Source organism: Athene noctua, chromosome 1, assembly GCF_965140245.1.
Source record: "Athene noctua chromosome 1, bAthNoc1.hap1.1, whole genome shotgun sequence".
In the NCBI taxonomy this organism is placed as follows: domain Eukaryota; kingdom Metazoa; phylum Chordata; class Aves; order Strigiformes; family Strigidae; genus Athene; species Athene noctua.
This window is the reverse complement of record NC_134037.1, coordinates 23,356,940-23,376,931: the sequence shown is the minus strand read 5'-3', so window position 1 is coordinate 23,376,931 and position 19,992 is coordinate 23,356,940. Positions and strand designations below refer to the sequence as shown.

General features: G+C 38.5%; 2 protein-coding genes across 4 annotated transcripts in view; one reads left to right on the top strand and one right to left on the bottom strand.

Annotated features, from left to right (window-relative positions):
- The window catches only part of SH3YL1 (SH3 and SYLF domain containing 1), a 48,163-nt gene extending 46,583 nt beyond the window's left edge, over positions 1 to 1,580 (bottom strand). For both annotated transcript variants that reach the window (XM_074922333.1, XM_074922323.1), the window contains exon 1: positions 1,463 to 1,580. In XM_074922333.1, the coding sequence (XP_074778434.1) occupies position 1,463 (1 nt within the window). In that variant the 5' untranslated portion in view covers positions 1,464 to 1,580. The remainder of the gene's footprint in view (positions 1 to 1,462) is intronic.
- Positions 1,581 to 1,803: 223 nt separating this feature from the next.
- ACP1 (acid phosphatase 1) lies at positions 1,804 to 19,870 on the top strand. 2 transcript variants are annotated; one of them, XM_074895710.1, is made up of 6 exons: positions 1,804 to 1,878; positions 11,236 to 11,309; positions 11,586 to 11,699; positions 16,196 to 16,257; positions 18,555 to 18,660; positions 19,533 to 19,870. In XM_074895710.1, the coding sequence occupies exons 1-6, from the start codon at positions 1,836 to 1,838 to the stop codon at positions 19,608 to 19,610; spliced, it is 477 nt and encodes a 158-aa protein (XP_074751811.1). In that variant the 5' UTR covers positions 1,804 to 1,835; the 3' UTR covers positions 19,611 to 19,870. The 2 variants fall into 2 exon arrangements, with proteins under 2 accessions (XP_074751811.1, XP_074751810.1); XM_074895709.1 differs by lacking the exon at positions 11,586 to 11,699 and adding an exon at positions 11,417 to 11,530.
- Positions 19,871 to 19,992: the final 122 nt, after the last annotated feature.

Genomic DNA, 19,992 nt, shown 5'->3' with positions numbered 1-19,992 from the left:
CTGACTGTGACTCTTCCACTACTGAAGGCTGGGACTGCAGAACAATGCTTAAGATAATGATCCTCCTCATTCTTCCCAAGACATGGAAACATTAAATACTTTGTCTCAAAGTTAGAGCTTGGCATGTACCTACATGTAACATATACACATACAAATACTGGGTGCTATATGAGCGTCAGACAGCCCTCACTTCCATATCAGCCTCACCTTCCCCTGACCCACAAATGCACAGAAAGGTGGTGGTGGTGGGGAATCTACTTCGTATATTGACACCTCAAGGCACTCCACTTGACAGAAAGCAGGAATAAAGGCACTCAACGCCGCTCAGGTTACACAACATGGCAGAGCTACGTGTGCTAATTATACAACTGACTCATCTCCCTCTTCTCTCCTTTGCCGAGGCCACATCTGGTAACTGAGCAGTGCCATGAGTCCCTTCTGGAACCACCATCCTGCACTCCCAACACCTGCAAGGAGACCTGTGCGACAGCAGAGTGTGGCAGTGTTTAAGGAGGGGAACGCTGGACAGAGAGTCAGCGTTTCTGATTACCAATCATTTTCACTGCCAAGTAAAACACATAAATATTAAAAAATGAAGTTGTACAACTGCATTTAAAAAAAAAAAAAAAGTGACATACACAGGCCAGCATATGAAGTTGCATAAAAGGAAATGTGCTATGTGTTCCCTTCCAGAGGGAATTACTCACTTTCATTTGAAAGTTACAGATTTGGCACAAAAGTTAGAATCTGATTTTTTTTTTTTTTTTAACCTCCGAAGTGTTGAATTTTGACTGAAAAAACAAGGCAGATCAGTTTTAAAAGCAGCAGAGGAATCCAGCCCTGGCCACACCCTACCATCACGGGCGGGCTGCCAGCGTTCCAAACCCGACTCAGGTACGTGGGATATCCCAACAGATGAAGCCAGACACAATAATACTGAAGCTCTTCTGGAAAACGAAGAGTGCATGTGCTCAACTTCACCAGCACCCTGATGAAGCCAACACTGTATTTGACGCTTCTTAAATTTCCACCTGGAGGACGCACATGCTGCAGCACTGGGCGAGAAGGGAAATTAATGGAAAACCTAAGCGTTGCTCGCGGTCTAAGCGCACGTTTACTTAGTCTGCGGCGAGAGCCCGACCGGCTCCGCGCGGCAGAGACCCACGGGGCAGCAACCCGAGCGGCTCGCCAAGGGCTGACCGGCCTCGGAGCGCCCCGCGCCCTTCTGCGGGGCTCCTCCAGCGCCCGGGAAGGCGGGTAGCATCCTCCCCCCCCCCCCCCCCCGCCTGCCCCCGCGGCTCGCCGGACAGACGGCCGCCCACCCGGGAGGAGGAGGCGGCAGGCAGGACTGAGCGGGCGGCTGCCTCAGTGGGGGAAGCCTCGTCGGCAACCGAGGAGAGCGGGAGCCCTCCGCCGCGTTTCCTCCGCTGAGAAGACCACCTGTCCCCCCGGGGATACTCACTCCTGCCCGGGCCGGGACACCCCCGCTCTGCTCCGCCTCACTTCTCCTCGCTGCTGCTGCTGCCGCCGCCGCACTGGGCCGCGCCGGGGCGGCCCCGCCGAGCCGCGCACCTGCCGCAGGTGAGGCGGGCGGGGCCGAGGCAGCCGCCTGCCTGCCTGCCGCCCACGCGTGCGGCGCCGCCCTGCCCGTGTCCGTGTCCCCCCACCCCCTGTGCGTGCACTTGTGCTTGGGAAAGGTTCACAGTTCGCCGTTTTTTCTCAAATCGGGCAAAAAGTGAGGCCAGCTGTAACGGCCGGTGCCGTAAAGCGAGGCGCAGGCGGCGCGACAGCCGGGAAGGTCCCCTCCCCGCGTGCCTGGCTGGCCTCGACCGAAGATGGCGGCGGGGGAGGTGAAGTCCGTGCTCTTCGTGTGCCTGGGTGAGCCGGGCGGGGGAGAGGCGGGTCTTCCCCCGTCCTCCCCCCGCCGCTGTTCGGTCAGGGGTACCGGGCGGGCGTGAGGGAGCGCGGTGGGGCCAAGGCCGCTGCTGGGGGAGCGGTCCCGCCCGGCGGGGTCGCGGTGAACCCTTGGGTGGCTCTGGGCATGTCTGCCTTTCCGGGGAGGGCCGGAGGAGTAGCCGAGAAGGGAGGCGGAAGGCTGTTTCCATCTCCTTTCCGTTTGTCTTTGTGATAGGTCGGAGTAATCAGTAGGAAATAACACGTGAAATCCAGCATTGATAAACGTAAGGTTATCTGTGGGGAAGAGCGGCACCTAAATACGCATGAACCAACGTGAGCTCAGAATTAAAAACCGCTGCTCAAGAGGAGCGCTGAGTGGTGGTTGGGAATAGCTTTCTGGTGGGGGTTGCTCGGTGCTTACCTTCTAGAACACCGAGGAGGGAATGAGGGATCCACCAGCAAGTGTCCCGGTGCTACCTGTCTGCAGCCGTACCTCCCGGGCGCGGTTTGCAGCCCTGAGCGCCAGACGTTAAAAAGGGAGAGAAAACAGTGGCAAGAATGGCTGAAGTTAATGGATCAGTCTCTTAAGAAGAAGGAAAATATGTTAGGCCTATAAGTAAGAAAAAGAACTTGGTGGAGTTGGAGATGGTTTTGATCTATGAAATTATGGCCATCACGAAAAGGAGTGAAAAGAGTAAAACTTTTCTGAAGCTAAATGAAGAACTAGGAAATTTTTTTTTTTAAAATATATTCTGTGTGTTTAAATTGTGTCATGACATCCTGTCATCCTGTCATGAGAAGTCATAGAAAATGGAAGTGTAAATAGGATTAGAAAGGGTTTGAATGCTTTCCTGAAGCTTAAGACAATTGGTTACTGATAAACAAGATGATCTTTTGTATCTTCACAACAAACGGATTGCAAGCCTGACTATATGGATTACAGAGCCATGTCCCATTTTGTACATACTTTCTCTAAAAATCTGCTTTTGCTTCCTTTTGAGGATAGCATCTTAAATGGCTCTTTGCTCTGATCAAAGAGGGCTTTTCTGCTCTTATCTGCTGCCTAGTCCTTATAATCTTACCTGTGTGCTGAGAGTTGATCCCTGTGAATCTCTGGCATTTCTCCAGTTTTCTTACAAAACCATTGGTTATTATGTTGGGGTTTTTTGCTATCTGCTTTTCTGTTGTAATAGGAGAAATGCAGATTAATTGAATAGCAAAACAAAAGTTTGGTTTTGTGAAATATGTTCTGATGTTTACCTTAGTGTAAAATCAGCCGCTAATAATAATTTAGTAAGGGATTATCAGTTTTTTTGGGAGCCAGTGGCCTAGACAAGCATTTCTGTGTAAGAACTTCTAATTAATACGCATCCTCCTTTCCAAACACTATGTTCTAAAGGCAGTAGTAATCTTCATGAAACAATTCATACATATGGGTCTGTAAGCCCGCAATAGTGATTTGCATTGTAACAAGTTCCTAATCCAGTTGAGTCTCAGAGGAACTGTTATTAGTGGAAGATACTACAAAAATTTAGGTGTGGAGTGAAATTATTAATATTAAGCTTGAGAAAAGGGTGAACAAGTCGGGACTGATGTAATAGGATTTTTTTTAAAACAAGGGTTGTAAATATCTTAAATTTCCTCTTCTGAGTTACTAGGTTATAAAAAATAACCATAATGGTATGTGATGTGTGACATAAAATTTAATTGAGATGACAAGCACTTCTTTTTTCCAGTCAAATATATACTCTATTAATTTAAGTTTTGGAGGCAACTTGCTGCTTTAAGTTTGCTTATTTTTTTTGTTAGCCTTGAAGAGTAATACTTTATGCCTTAATAGATTTTTTCCTCCTAAATTTTATTAGAAATAATATCTGTGGTTATTGCTGACAAGAGTCCTAAACAGATTTCTAGAACTGCATTCATCTGTAGTATTCTGTGTTGTTAATGGAGCACATTAAATTTCTCACTGAGTGAGAGCTGATCCCTGGAAGTTCAAGTCTTCATGAAAAGTTACACTTTCTCTCTACATTATTTTAAAAGAAACCTATTACTGAAATATCTATTGACTCTGTTCTTTGTTTGTAATGAGATAAGCAGATATTAATTACACGACAAAATACAATCTAGTTAATGTGCATAACTACGTTAATGATAAGGGTTCCTCATCACTTCGAAATAAATGAAACACCCAGCAACATATGTAATTACAGTATATGAAAAGGCACCTGGAAAGAATTTTTTTTTCATTTAAGTCAAAGAAATAATTAAAATTGGAGGTGAACCAAAATGCAATTTGCTCTTTTTACACTTAAGTAGTTCATCTAATTAATAGTTGAGTTCCAGAAATGAGCTTAATATGATGCTGTGTTACATAAGTTGGCCTCTTTCTCTCTGATGACTTGTCCACTATAACATACCAAGATGCATGGGCAACTTAGGCTAGGCACTGGCTTACTGATCTCCTCCATGTGTGGAGGAACAGTTGTAAGACAGGTGAACAGGAAGCAAAGTGGTTTTGGCTGGGTCCTCAGAACATTGATGCTTGTTGGGAATGACTGAGTGTGAGTATTGCCATCAGAGTTCTAGACTGCATAAAATAATTTCTAAAACGACAGTTAATTTATTGGGTATGAGGAAATTAGGTTACATTTACAGCGAGGTTTGAGTTTCCAGGTTCAACTGTCACAGTCCATTATATGCATTTAGATATAGCTAAATACTGACATCATCCACCTGGATTTGTGCAAAGCATTTGACACTGTCCCACACGACATCCTTGTCTCTAAATTAGAGAGACATGGATTTGGTGGATGGACCACTCAGTGCATAAGGAATTGGCTGGATGGTTGTACTGAAAGAGTTGCGGTCAAGGGCTCAGTGTCCAAGTGGAGAGCAGTGACAAGTGGTATTCCTCAGGGGTCGGTGTTGGGACCAGCGCTGTTTAACATCTTTGCTGGTGACATGGACAGTGGGATTGAGTGCACCCTCAGCAAGTTCACCAAGGACACCAAGCTGTGTGGTGTTGCTGGAGGGAGGGAATGTCAAGAGGGACTTTGACAGTCTTGAGAGGTGAGCCCATGCAAACCTCATGAAGTTCAACAAGGCCAAGTGCAAGGTCCTGCACACGGGTCAGGGTGATCCTAAGTACAGGCTGGGCAGTGAGTGGATTGAGAGCAGCCCTGTGGAGAAGGATGTGGGGATATTAACGGATGGAAAACTGAGTATGAGCCAGTGATGTGCACTCACAGCTCAGAAAGCCAACCATGTCCTGGGCTGCATCAAGAGAAGTATGACCAGTATTTTGAGGAATGTGATTCTCCCCCTCTATTCTACTCCTGTGAGACTCCACCTGCTGTACTCTAGGGCCCCCAACATAAGAAGGATGTGGACCTGCTCAAGCAGGTCCAGAGAAGGCCACAAAGATGATGAGCACCTCCTCTATGAGGACAGGCTGAGAGGGTTGGGGTTGTTCAGCCTGGAGAAGAAAAGGCTCCAGGGAGATCTTGTTGAGGCCTTCCAGTACTTAAAAAGGGGGCTACAGAAAAGATGGGGAGGGACTCTTAATCAGGGAGTGTAGTGGTAGGATGAGGGGTTATGGTTTTAAACAGAAAGGATAGATTTAGATTATCTATAAGGAAGAAATTCTTTCCTGTGAGGGTGGTGAGACACTGGCACAGGTTGCCCAGAGAAGCTGTGGCTGCCCCCTCCCTGGCAGTGTTCCAGGCCAGGTTGGACGGGGCTTTGAGCACCTGATATAGTGGAAGGTGTCCCTGCCCATGGCAGGGGGTTGGAACTAGATGATCTTTAAGGTCCCTTCCAACCCAAACTATTCTATGATTCTTTAATCTTGCTGCAGAGAAATATTTTTAAAATGTGAACATTCAGATAAGTAGCTGATGGTTTGACTACCATGAATCCCGACAAGTCATACTGCTGTTGACATTGATTACATCAAGTAAGCCTTGATTGGCTAGGGACTTGGAAGCCTAATGCTCCTGCAGACATCCCCATTTAGATATCTTGAGGAAAATTGAATTCTGCTTAGAGATATATATATATATATATATATACACACACACACATATAGCTAGAGAAATCCCACTGTGTGCTGGTAGTGGGGCAATATATGGAAGTTAGATGATGTCATTTAGGTAGCTATATACTTGGGTGTTTCAGAGAAAGAGTGTAAGTATTCAGTAAAGTTGTCTGTGAATGGAAAGGCCGGGGAATACAGACTAAAATCAGGGCCGTGAATGGTTCCTTACAAAGCTAACTGAATGCTGAGTGTGGCAGGATAGACTTAACTGGAGAGAGCTAGGATTCATGATGAAATTCAGATTGGAATTTGAATACAGAATGGAATAGAGTGAGTAGTAAGCTTTAAACACTTGAGTGTGAGGGGGACCTTATGGATGATGCAGGTGATACTGGGAAGAATTACTACAGTCACTCACATGAAGTGACCATGCATGGAAAGATAAGTAGAATTAAAAGCAGTTTTTTTAAATGTGAGAGGATGAAAGCTGTAGAACTTCTATTGCAAACAGTAGACAGAAAAATAAAGAAGAGAAAAGCATTTTTTTTTGCATTTGGGGAAGGTCTGAAAGAGTTAAGAGAGCTGAATAAGGAACAATGAAGATACTAAAACAATTAAGAGATGATTGTATCAATAGTACCTAGAGATGAGCTACAGACCTGAGCATGAAATGGATTCAAGTTGTCTTTCCTGTCAGTGGAATCGGTGCTTCAATTTCTGTATACAAATGGGTCAAAGGTTAATGCAGAGACTGGAGTAAGAACTCAAAAGACCAAGCATTGGCTGGGATAACAGTCAGTGGAGTCCTTGTTCCTAGAAAATGAGTGAGAAAGCATGATTTCATAGAAGTGATCAACAGATGGTTCCAGTACTGATTCTGTGTTTAAAATTTAAGTTTTTTATCGTGGAATCATCGTATTTGGAGATGTTTGTAGGGTTTATTTCAATGGGCAAACTCTGGGCAACTTGGGTGCTAGTTTTCTATGATTGAAAATGTGACTATGACTTAAAGAGCTTGAAATTTAAAAAATGAAGGGAGAAGATGGAAATTCAGAGAATTTTGATGCTGTTACAGTCCACATAAAAGGAACATGATCAGATCAGTCAGAAGTACAACACAGGAGAAAGGAACACCAGAGGGGGATAGGTAGCAAAGATAAGGTGTAGATAACATTTAAGGAAAATATGGTTGAAGTCCAAGGAGGAAGGTAATCTCCCTATGAACCTTTTTGTGAGATTTCCCCCTTAATTTCCCAATTACGGCTGTCAATCCTTAATTTAGGAAATGTGCATTTGTGAGGAGCCTTGACAAAGCTGGAAAGGCAGATGTGGGATGTAAAACTGGATATGAAATTGATAGAAATTATAGTGGGAAAGGGATGATGACTGAAAAACAGGGATTGAAGTTTCCATATGTCAGTGAGATAAGCTAGGGCTTTACATTTAATGATGAGATGAATGACAACGGTTGCAAGGAATAGCATGGGTAAACAATGTTGGTTAGGGTGAAAATAATATTGCAGAGTATGTGGAGAAAAGGGCTTGTATTAAGTCAGTTCTGGGATTCTGTCCATAGTCTCTTAATGATAGATAGGGTTGGTGATTGCAGTTCTGTAGTACTGTTAATACCTCGGGTAATATCTGGAATGTGTCATTATGGAAGACATTAATTTTTAAGTCACAAACTATGTTATGTGTTTGTTTCAGACAATAATACAACTGCAGTTTCTAGTTATTGCTAGCAGTGGTAGTTAAAGTATTTAATCAGTGATCATGGTGCCATTCATGATATTTGATATCATCAAAGATGATATAACAATATTTTAAGTAGTGAGCAGGTTTTAGAAAGAGTGAAAATTTGGATCAAGTCATTCAGTCCAGGTAAGGCAGAAGGTTAATCAAGTAGAAAAAGCCATGAAGGATTTATTTCAAAAGTACCATTTTGAAATTCTAGGAGCTAGTTAATGAATTAATAGCACCAATAGTATTAATAATTGTTTTATTACTGAAATTTTGAATGTAGTAATGACATTTACTGTTCATGCATAGTTGTGTGGGATCATGTGTGGGAGAAATATTGTATAGGAAGAAGGGGATGGTCTCAACAACTGCTGTAATGGAAACAATTTAATAGTTTAGAAAGAAGACTTAAAGGTCACCTGTTTGAAGCAACAGAAGGAAAGGGGATGGACAAATTAGAAGTAGGGGCTTATGAGTGCAAATCTGATACTCGTGGAGTCAAATGTGATTGTAGAAGTTACCTCAGGTTGTTTTTAAAAGAGCTAAGTAAATATTTCAGAAGTGTTTTTTTCTTTTATAAAACAAATTGGTAAAAACTTTTACTGCACTCTGGTTTTATTTGTACGTATTCAAGAAAAATAAATCCAAATTAGAACAAGTGCAAAGTTGACTTAGCTGGATTGATTAGATCAGGGTCAGTTAATTTTGTGAGGAGACTGAGAGCTTTGTTTGGTTTAGCACAGCTATGCTTGACAAGGGTTCTGTAGCTGTTGAAGGAGAGAAAGTTTTTTTAAAATAGTGATGTTAACCATGATCAGATGAGCATAGACTTCCAAGAATAAATATTAAGTGGGAAATGGGAGGTTTCAGGCTACCACAGGATATGAGTATCTGGAATAGCCTTTTCAGATGATCCTTAAATGAGAGCTTGATGCGTTTGTAAGAGAAGTGATGCTGTATCTGTCTGCAATATCAAAGGATTAGGCTCACTGATTATGAAGGTTCTTTTGTCTCATGCTGTATGTTACCATGTTCTCTCTGTTTCCTATTAAAATTAAGTTGATGATACTTAACTTGCTTACTGAATTAAAGAACTGAGATTGACTTTTTAATTTATTACCAAATTCTTTAACATTTTTATAATTAGTAAGTACTAACCTGTTTTCTCACTTATTTTATAAATAAAATCAACTTTTTCCTGCTTTATTTTTCTTTCAAGACTGATTTAGTTTCTCTGCTTGGAATAAACTAGTTCAAACAAAGGAAATAGTATGCTTTCTCCTGGAAGAGATACTGCCATTGAAACTCAATGTTTCAGCAAGATCAGTTTCTCAATGGTTAGCCAGTTCCTTTTGCCCATTTAGTGATTTGACGTTCTCTAAAACTTGACAGCAAATTTATATTAATTCAGGAGTTCACTTCTCACTTATTTTTTTTAATAGTTGGCATGATTGACAGCAAGTTTTTAAATGCCAGATTATAGCAGTGAAGTATCTACCTTGATATTTTCTATAGGCATGAAAATGAGGCTGACTCACCTGAAAATTTCTTTTTGCTTCTGGAAATTTAACTTTGTTCATGGGCATTTCATTTTTTTTACTGTCTGAGATTTGTAAATAGTTTAATTGGTACTAGAAGAGTGACTTATTTAAAGGTATAGAAATTAGTGTTGCCATTTTTATTTTATACTTTCCTACTCAGAATTCTGTCAGGGATGAGCAAAGTTATTCATTCTTTTCGATGGAAAGTGAAGATTTATTTGTATGATTTATTGTGCATCTGGGTGACATATCAAATATTATGAATATCCATCGTAGCTGAATAGACCTTTTATTGTAGTTGAGTCATTTCGTTCTTTTTCAAAGAATATATATTTTTGCATGCATGTTTGAGAGGTCTGCCTTAGATGGTTAACTTAGTTACAGTTTCAGTAGTGGAGCAAAAATGCTGTAGATCCATTATTCCTAGTTTTTTAACAGGACACTATTTCATTTTTGAAATATGTTCTTATTGACAATAAGGTCAGATCAAGTGACTAGTGCAATTGGAGGCCATTGGAAGGGAGGACAGATTACATATTTATATAAATAAGTATCTTAACTGTTTGTTGGCTGATGGATAGCACTTTGCCATCAGTTAGTTATGTTTTGTTCCTAATCCTTCATATTTATAACAAAAAAAATTTGGAAAATTTATTTTCCTGAGGTGTTTTTAGTGCTTGTGTAATTGATTTCTTTTGTGGGGTTTTGGAATTGGTATCTGGAAGCTGCTCTTGATGAGGGTTCAATTTGAACTGCAGTGACTTCCCTTCAGTGTTCAGGACCATTTGTACTACAGGTTGTTCAGCTGTTTCACTGTGTTGGTTCCACAGTGATGGTGGCTGTGTTTTAGAATGTCCAAAAAGTGTTAGAGTGTCCAAAAGTTTTTATTAACAGGTAGGTAGTACTGTAAATACTTCAGGCAAATATTTATGATTCTCTACTAAAGCATTACTTGAAATTTGCGAGTGTGTAGGAAGACTGGAAGATAAAGATGATTTGCTGCCACTTGAATTCCTTAATTTTGCCAGGTTCTCTGTGATCACGGATTCTTTGTAGAGGAGAAGAAAAGAGCAGTGTGCTTACACAATATTCCTCCTATTTATTTTAATAAGTTGTATCTTTTCATACAATAACATGCATTTCAAGAGACTAATGGATAGTATAGAATCATAGAATGATTTGGCTGGGAAGGGACCTTAAAGACCATCTAGTTCCAACCCCCAGCCATGGGCAGGGACACCTCCACTAGAGCAGGTTGCTCAAAGCCCCGTCCAACCTGGCCTGGGACACTGCCAGGGAGGGGGCAGCCACAGCTTCTCTGGGCAATCTGTGCCAGTGCCTCACTACCCACATTGTTAAAAAATTTCTTCTTTATGTCCAATATAAATCTACCCTCTTTCAGTTGAAACCATTGACCCTTGTCCTGTCACTACAGCCCCCTTTATATATAGAAAGGCGGCAGTAAGATCTTCTCAGTCTTTCTCTTCTCCAGGCTGTACAAAACCAGTTCTCATTCAGAGGTGTTTCAGCTCTGTGACCATTTTTGTGGCCCTCCTTTGGACCTGCTCCAGCAGGTCCATGTCTTTCCTGTGCTGAGGACTCCAGAGCTGGATGCAGTACTCCCTGTGGGGTCTTACCAGAGCGGAGTAGAGGGGGAGAATCCCCTCCCCCAACCTGCTGGCCACACTTCTTTTTATGCAGCCCGGGATACGATTGGCTTTCTTGGCTGCAAATGCACATTGACGGCTCACATCCAGTTTTTCACCCACTGGTGTCCCCAGGTCCTTCTCATCCTGCAATCTGTATTGGTAATGGAGACTGCCCTAACCCAGATGCAGGATTCTGGTTTCCACCCTCGCAGAATCTCTTGGGCTATAATAACATGAGCAATCTCCATTCTACCTAAGTAAATAGAAATCTTTAATCTGGAAAATCCACACAATTACTGATTTTTTTTTTTTTTTTGGTTTGTTTATTTTTAATCATGTGAAATTTCACTTTAATCTCTTGTTTCTGTAGGAAACATTTGTCGCTCTCCAATAGCTGAAGCAGTTTTTAGAAAACTTGTAACTGATGAAAAAGTTGAAAATAAGGTAAGCTATTTCTGTTCCTGTGTAAGAAATAACTGTCTCATAGTCAGTTAGTAGAAATATAAGCAGTGAGAAAGGAAACATAAAAATATTAATTTGTTTTTCTGTAGTGGAGGATAGACAGTGCAGCGACATCTACCTATGAAATAGGAAGCTCTCCTGACTATCGAGGACAGGCTTGCATGAAGAAGCATGGCATTACCATGAATCATATTGCCAGGCAGGTACTGTATTTTAGTTTTCTTTAAATATGTGTATGTATTTGTTTTGTTGTTACAGTGGATGACAGACAGTGCTGCTGTTTCAGAATGGAACGTGGGGCGCTCCCCAGATGCAAGGGCTTTAAGCTGTCTAAGAAATCATGGCATTGAGACAGCACATAAAGCACGGCAGGTAGAAGAGAGTATATTTTCTTATTCATATCCATGCTTTGTTTAACCCTAACCATTACAATCACAAAAGTCATTTGACCAATGCATGATTAGGTGTCAAGTAATAAATACTACATGCGGTTTTTCAAAGGACTCCAAAGTGCCCTTAACTCTTCTAGTCGAGATTAGTGAGTTTCTTGTTATTAAGCTTCACTGAAAGTATAACTAGGAAGCATTGGAGAAGTTTCTGCGTATCAGAAATACCCTGCCTTCAAATGTTTAGTATTTTGGGCATTTTTTCTGAAACTTTTTTTTTAATAGTTTTAACAAATGGGCTTACTTCAGTAGTCTGTGATGCTTCTTTCAGCAAGGAATTGCATTTTTATTTAGCAGGTCCAAAAAGAAGTAGAATACCTGTTCACCCATCACAAAAAGCTTCTGTTCTTGCATGAAGATCTTTTAAAGAAAAGTTTAGAATGCTAAATTAGAATGAAGGCACTCAAACCCAAGATTAGTAGCACGGCTGGTGGTAACAACAGAGGAAAATGTACCCTTGAAGCATTTTTAAGTCAAAGGCGGGTTTGTCACTTAGTGAAGTCCTCAAAATTATACCAAAACTCATCTCAGTTTTCATTAACAAAGGAACATGTATATCCATGCTGAATTCTAGAGCGATCGGAGATAAATATGTCTGCATCTATTTAAATCAGACACTCAAATAAATGCATATAACTTACTTTAGTTAACTATTCTCTGGATATATGATATTCCTTTAGGGCTTGACCTTTACTTAGCTTGAGTTTATGATACTAGTTCTTGTACTGACAAAAAGATCAAGTAAACTTACTATCATCTTCCATTTCTGTTCCCTTCAGAATTTTACTAGACCTCACTGAGGTCATATTTACTTCTTTTTTGCTTCCAAAGAGTACATGTTTAGTTTTTTAACTTTTTAAAATAAATTCTCACAATTAGTCAATTGCCCTCTCCAGACCTCTCCTGATGTTAATCTCCATTATATAATAAAACAAACAGGATTGAGCAGAACATTGTTTCAGGTTTTTAATGTTTTACTATTGGAATAATTACTAGAAAAAGTCTGTTGTGATCTTTTTGTGTTACAAGTTCTGGATTTACTATTTATCAGTGCTTACAAACAGCATTAGTTATCATTATACAAGCTAAATAGTACTGAAACTAATCAGTCAGTGTTTCATCACAGTAGTATAACATGTTTGTATGCTTTAAAGATAAGCCTTGGAAACTTGAGACTGTTCTTGGGAATTACTGAAGTGGTTTATGAGTAGTTAAACTAAAGCAAAGCATCCAAAACCAGTTGATCCTTTGCTTTGAAACACACACATATCTATCTATCTATCTGTCTGTATATATATATATATCTATCCTCCTTCAGCAGAGAGGGAATGAAAATGCTTTAACGAAGACATTTGCTTATACATTCTGGAAAATGGAGATTTTTAAGGCAGAAGAGCCTGAAATGTTACATATATACAGGGAGAGAAAATTAACAAGAACGAGACAATAAAATTAAAAACTAACAGGATGAAAATTTATCTAAAACTTCCCAGTACAAACAGGTTTTTTTGTAAAGAAAATTTTCAAATCCCTGAACTACAGGTAGCTGTTCATTTTGCACTGATGTTAACTGTGTAACTTCATTTTTTTTATTTTTTTTTTTTTTCCCAAAACTTCTGTTAAATGGTCTCTGCTGATTCTCTAAGCTCTGGACCTGATATGGTCTCGTAGTACTTCTGGAAATAGAGGGACTTGAACAGTGTAGAGTAGGACTTTTCAGAGTGGTCAGGTTCTTAAAAGTGGAAGTGTATTTGTTTGTCTATTAGAGATGAACTCAAGGATAGAGTTTTGTGTGTGATTTGTTTCAGAATAGATTAAGAAAGATTTAATACAAAAGCTGTAGAAACAGAGGAGGGGTTTATCTTCTGTTGCCTTCAAAATACTGCCATAAGATGAGTACCTCATGCAATTATCCTCTTCATTCCTGTAGAAGACTCTTACCCACCCAGTGAAAGGCATTTTTTTCATGTAATTTTGTGCATAATTATGATAATCATGGATTGTATCTTTTTTTATTCCAAACTGACATAAATGCTACACAAATGATTTATGTAAGAGAATGTTAAATTGGCTACATCCTGCCATCGTATACAGTGATTAAGTGAATTTTAAGTGAAAAGTGAAGTAAAAATAAATGCATATGTTTATATATAAAATAAAGAGTTTGTTAACATTTTAATTGATGGTAGGTTGCTGTATTTTTATGCACCCATTGAAATTCTCTAAGCTCTTAGTATTCATGCACAAAACAGGTATTAATCAGTTTCACTTTTATTCATACTGAGGTTAAAATTGATTCCTGTATGACTCACACTGTGTATTTGCCTTAAATATGAAATTGAGATTAGAGGAAGGTTGTATTAAGCACTGTTTAACAACTGGATAAATTTTTAAGGACTACTGCATGTTTTCTTTCTAAACAGAGAAAAAGAGATTTCCCTTCTGTAAATAAATGGAAATGTTTAACAGATAAATTGAAATGGTGATGTGTTTCTACATTGATGGTCTTTAATAATGGTTATATGCTTTTTAAAAATGTAAAGTTACTGTTCTCTGTGTAGTTCCATCCAAAGTTGACTACTTGAGATCTCCACTACTCTTCTCAAAATGTACATAAATTTTTATGTCCGGAACTTCTTCCCCCAAAATAATAGTTTTCATTGTTCGTGAGGAGTATCTTCAGTTCACTGGAGTTCGCTCAATAAAGTGTTTTGTATTTGGTATTATTGTAGGGCTTAAGAGTATGAGCCAACCAGTAATCTTGTTTTTAGGGCTGCATTTCCAACTGTGTTAGTGCTGGTTCATAGGGTATTAACTGTCAAGTTGTTAAGTATACAGAGAGTGTGGGAAGTGTGGCAAGTGGGTTTTTTCCTTTTCACTGTTTTTACTTTATTCTTACATATGACCGTACTACAAAGAAATCTATGCCCATGTATTTTCATAGGGGCCAGTGTTTAGCTGTGTAGAGCAATCAGAAGCAGCTTGTAGAGAGATATTGCTTAAAGTTGCCAGGAAAACAGAGCTATTTCCACTGCAAAAATATTTTCGTAGGTCAAAGGCACTGCATGAATACAGCAAATATTTTTACAGTGAAAATAAACAAGTCTGCATTAGTTTTCACCATTAACTCTTTCTTTTCAAATGCCCTCCCCCCCTTTTAATTCTCCTTGTGTTTCATTTATGGATTTAGTCTGGTGATCATTTCTGTAGGTCTTTTCCTACTCCTTGTTATGGGAGCTTAATCAGTATCTATTTGCATTTTGTCAAAAAATAAATGTTTTCTTAATCTAAAACTTTTTAAAAATATGTAAATTTTTACGAGTTAAAACTCTGACTTAGAGGATAGTTTGTTTTGCCTTTTTGTCTGTTTGCTTGCTTACTCACTTCTCTAGCCCATCCTTCCCAGAGACACCTGCCAGAAAAACCTCTACTGAACAAACTCCCCAAGTTTCTTGGTTATGATACTAAACATAGCACTATGCATGTAATGCAGTCTTAATGTGAACTCACTGTAGATTTTATTCCATATATTCATCCTCATTACAGACACTTGGTTCAGATTATCTTATACTAGCATACTGTGCATTGTGAGCATGGTCTGAGAAGATTTTAACCCAAACTAAGGCTTAAATGTAAACTAAAATATAATTATACTGGTAAAAATCTGCAGCTATCCTTATTCCAATTGAGATAACATTAGTACTTAAGTTAGTATTTTTATCTGCAATGCTTGCCTGCCTGACTCTGAACTTGGATCTTGGAATTTAGTTAATATTTATGTTTAGGAGCCAGTAAGCTACAGAAGAAAAAGAACAGATGGTATGATGGTAGGAAGATACATAATAGATTCCAGATTTTTTCACATCAGACCACAAATTTTATGAACTTACATGGCCTAAAATACTGTGAATACGTTTGTTTTTAGGAGGTTGTAACTCATGCCATCGTACTTTAGCTTTGAATTTCACCTGCTATCTTTTTCTGGCAGTGACATATTTCTAGATTGGAAGTATTACAACTGATTCCAGGTTACCTAACTTTTTGTTTTCTTATCAATAAATTAATTTGTCTACATTTTTATTGCATGGTTACCACATCTGGAAATCTGCATTAGTTTTAGTAATTGGATAGTGTTAGAAATATCACTTGTTCTAAGTTGATGCATGAGATATTTAAAAAAAAAAAAAAAAGGTATTGGTAAAATAGCTTACTTGCTTTTTTTGTGGAAAACTTGAAGAAATGGATAAGTCATGTCATAGTATATTAAAATGCCTTAACTTCTTGTAAAAGTTGATGAAGGTACACAGTTTTATTTCCACCTGTGTCTCTTAATACAGAACTAGGAAATTTGAAAATACTTTCTTCCTCCTTTTTATAAATCAAACACAGTTTGTAGACTAAAGCACATATTTTTAATTCTAGGTTACTAAAGATGATTTCCAGACCTTTGATTATATACTTTGTATGGATGAGAGCAATCTAAGGTAATGTATGAAAAATGGAACAAATTCACATGGATTACCTGCAGTGATGTCTCATACGTCATGCTGAGGACAGATACAATGTTTTACTGCTTAGCATGTCTTGTTTTTTTTGGTTTGGGTTTGTTTTTTTTTTTTGTATGTGTGTGTGAATGGTATCCCAATAGATGGATTCTTCACTTTTGATAGGTTTAATGAGATAGAAGTCAATGGTTTATTAGTGTTACATGCTGCTCAAGGATTAAGGACATGGAAATTTTGTGTGCTTTGTGCTATAGATGTGCAGCTGATACCTGTATAGTTAAGAATGAGGGCGTGCTGTCTTGATCAAAGTTTTTCTAATTGCATGGGATCTGAAAGACGCTGTGGAAACTTGGAAGGGATTAAATATGGTGTGGGTTTTTTCTTTTTTAATAGTAATAGAGTGAGCTCTGAAATAAGTAATGTTGTTAGCTGGGGGAAATCTTGTTTATTGATGTTTAGCTATGTTCTAATTAAGTGTGCATTTTAAGACAATTCATGCTTTAGAAAGATTTGGTGAAGTAGCTGCCTAGTGTGAAAATTTGGATATCATTAGCAACAATTTTACTTAATTACATACATATTCATAATCGGGGTTAGAGGGCTGAGCTTTAGTGAACTAAAAGTGTCAAAGTGCTTGTAAAGACTTACTTGTAAAGTTAGTTTAAAAACAACAAAAAACCCCAAAGTGCCACAACTGACAACAAAACAGACCCCCCACAGAACCCTATTAGTAGCATGTAAAGACTTTTAAAAGTGGCACTGTGTAGCTGAAATAGGTATCATTTTGTTGAATTTTCTAGAATGTGTTGAATGACCTCTTAAACAGCCTTCATGAATGAAGGGTATAGAACACTTAGCTTGATTGCAATGTGTCAGGCAAAGACGTGACTAGGCTTCTATTTTCACTTGAGTTCTTAAATGGAAACTTACTTCTGTATTAACAATTTATATGATATGAGCTGTAGAGCAGAAGAAACATCACAACTATAATAGGGATACGGCTACTGCTACATTTAAGTTTCACCTTAAACTTGCACCCAGTTCAACCATTTTGCCTGGGAATGCCTATTCATAGCACTAGGAGGGCAAGCTGATTCCAGGTGTTGATAGAGTGCCTGTCATATCAGAAAAGGAAGATTTGGGACATCCCTTTTCCTTAGTACCAGAGCCATCTGGCCCTCTCCTGTTCATTAAGTGGTATGCCAAAAACCTTGAAGGAAATGTTTAGGCATTTTTTTAATAATAGAAGGCTAGAGAATTTATTGAAAATTTGTAAATTCAAACAATAATGTCTCAGATGATAGAGGAATCCTGATTTTTCTTCAAGGAAAACCAGCATTGTGGTCTTACTGCTATTTCTAAACTGTCTGAAATTAATTTCTTAATCAGAATTAACTAATAATTAGAATTTAATTTCTTAAAACTGATTATGCTTATGTAAGGATTTACAGGGGTTTTGCCTTTCTTTTAATGTTGGGTAAGTAAAGTGATGATCTGGTATAGTGATGTGTAATATTAAAAGAATTTAGTATGTTTTGTGTGTTCAGCATTGTGAAAATCATAGTAACAAGCTGCTTTTAATCTGAAGATGATGAGAGGTACATTTTAACTGCATTTGGCATAATGGATGGACGTTTGTAAGTAGGTGGGGAAAATACCATTTCAAAACTAGTATGTTTTATTAATGGGAGGCAATATAGAAGAAAGAGGATGTTACAACTGATGAAATGTCATAGTATGTCGAAGGGAAGGCAGGTGTTGCTCACCAATCTACCATTTTCTATTAACTGAATGTGGTAGGAGTTCACATGAGCTAGAAGTAGTATTGAGAGAACTTGCAGCATACCAATATAAAACACTTATTTTGAATGGATGGGAGAAGCTCACTCAAAATTCTGGAAAAATAAAAATAATTTCTGTTATTTGTGTTCAATACAAGCTAAAGGTGGATATTGAAGGTACTAATGATTGATTTGAGGGAAGGAGTTGATGAATTTACTGTTACAAAGTTCTGTTAAGCCTTAGGTTGAGTGCCTGACTGCTTTTTTATGCTCTCAATTAAGTTCATGTATATGCCCTCCATACTGAGTTAAAAAACCCCACACACAAGAAAAAACAAAAAAACCCAAGCAGCAGCATAGAGTCCACAGAATTAGCCAAGTCCAGATGCGTATTACTTTCCTGTGTTCTCTAGAAACAGTCATGAGCATCTCATGGTGATACAAGAAAAGTTTGGAAGAAAAATTAATGAGAAAACTTTATTTTTTCTGTTACAGAGATCTGAAGAGGAAGAGTAACCAAGTTAAAGACTGCAAGGCCAAAATTGAACTACTTGGAAGTTACGATCCACAGAAACAACTTATCATTGAAGATCCATACTATGTATGTGTAAGAAATTCTTTGGGTAGCTTGATTAAAAATTGTGTGTGTATAGTGTATATAATCTTTGCAGATCCCACAGTTGACATGTGTTGACATATAATCTGATGTTATACAAAGACAAGTGTAAACATATTTTTTAAAATGACTTAACAAAAGAATATAAATTATTGGGATAGGAAAGGAAAACATGTCTTTATGCTTATAAGAATCATTTAAATTTAAGTAATAGAATGCTTATATATTTTCAATATTGGGTGAAGCTGTGGTTGATCAGCCTCCTTGCAAAGAGGATGCAATCAGGAAAGATAGAGACAAAAACATGGACACAGATGAACAAAGAAGTAGAATAGTATCAGCCAAGATCAACCAATTAGGTTAAGATTCATCAATTTAGGAAAGAGCAGTGGATGAAGATGCAGTAGGGTTCTATAAAATTTTGATATCATGGGAAAAGCTGAATAATTAACCGAGAAGCAGAGAATATCAAATGGCAGTAGTGGGTAGTGGGACGTGGGTTCAAAACAAAAAGAGGGTTTGTTTGGGTTTTTTTTCCGCATAGTGCTTCATTAAACTTAAACTCAACAGGTTACTGCGTATATAAAGAAAAAATGAAAAGGCATAGAAGAGTTCAAAAAGTGTATGGAAGAAATTACATGAAGGAAAGTTCATTCGGGACTGAGTACAAAATCACAGTGTTTGGCTGTGGAAATTCTTGAGCTGCAGGTAGTTCAAATTAAGGGGAAATATGCAAAAACTATCAACTGGCTAACGTCAGTTATTTGCCATTACTGACAGCGGGAAACTAATTTGCAAAAATTCTTTTTTTGAGCTAGTATTGCTAGTCATATTCTTTTTCCTTTGTTCTTTTCTAGGGGAATGAAAAGGACTTTGAAACTGTTTACGAGCAGTGTGTTAGATGCTGTAAAGCTTTTTTGGAGAAGTCTCATTAATGCGTCATCATCTTATTTTTAAAGGAAAATAATTAGCTGTTCCTGAAATACGTAAGGTTTACTTGATTGATGTATTTAAATCGTAAAATTATGCCTCAGTAAGTTCAGAACCGTTTCAGTTTAATTTTATAGTTTAGCTTTTTTGTCATCTAATTAAAAATATAGCAAAGGTTTAATTGGATTAGATGATCAACCATTTTGTCACAGATCAATGTAATAATATTGTATATCGTTCAGAATAAATTTATCTGTAAACTCTTCCAGTGCTTTCTCACAAGCATTGCAAAAGTAACATCTTGCTTCTTTATAGGCTATACTAACTAAACTGAGGTCTTCTCATTGTGCCCTTAGTGAGTTAATTTCAGTCAGCTTTCAATGGGAG

Excerpts from the sequence above, each read along its gene's own strand:
- ACP1 (XM_074895710.1), top strand. The coding sequence starts at position 1,836 with ATGGCGGCGGGGGAGGTGAAGTCCGTGCTCTTCGTGTGCCTGG. Across the intron at positions 11,310-11,585 it reads ATGAAAAAGTTGAAAATAAG|TGGATGACAGACAGTGCTGC; the intron begins GTAAGCTATTTC and ends TTGTTGTTACAG. Across the intron at positions 11,700-16,195 it reads CAGCACATAAAGCACGGCAG|GTTACTAAAGATGATTTCCA; the intron begins GTAGAAGAGAGT and ends TTTTAATTCTAG.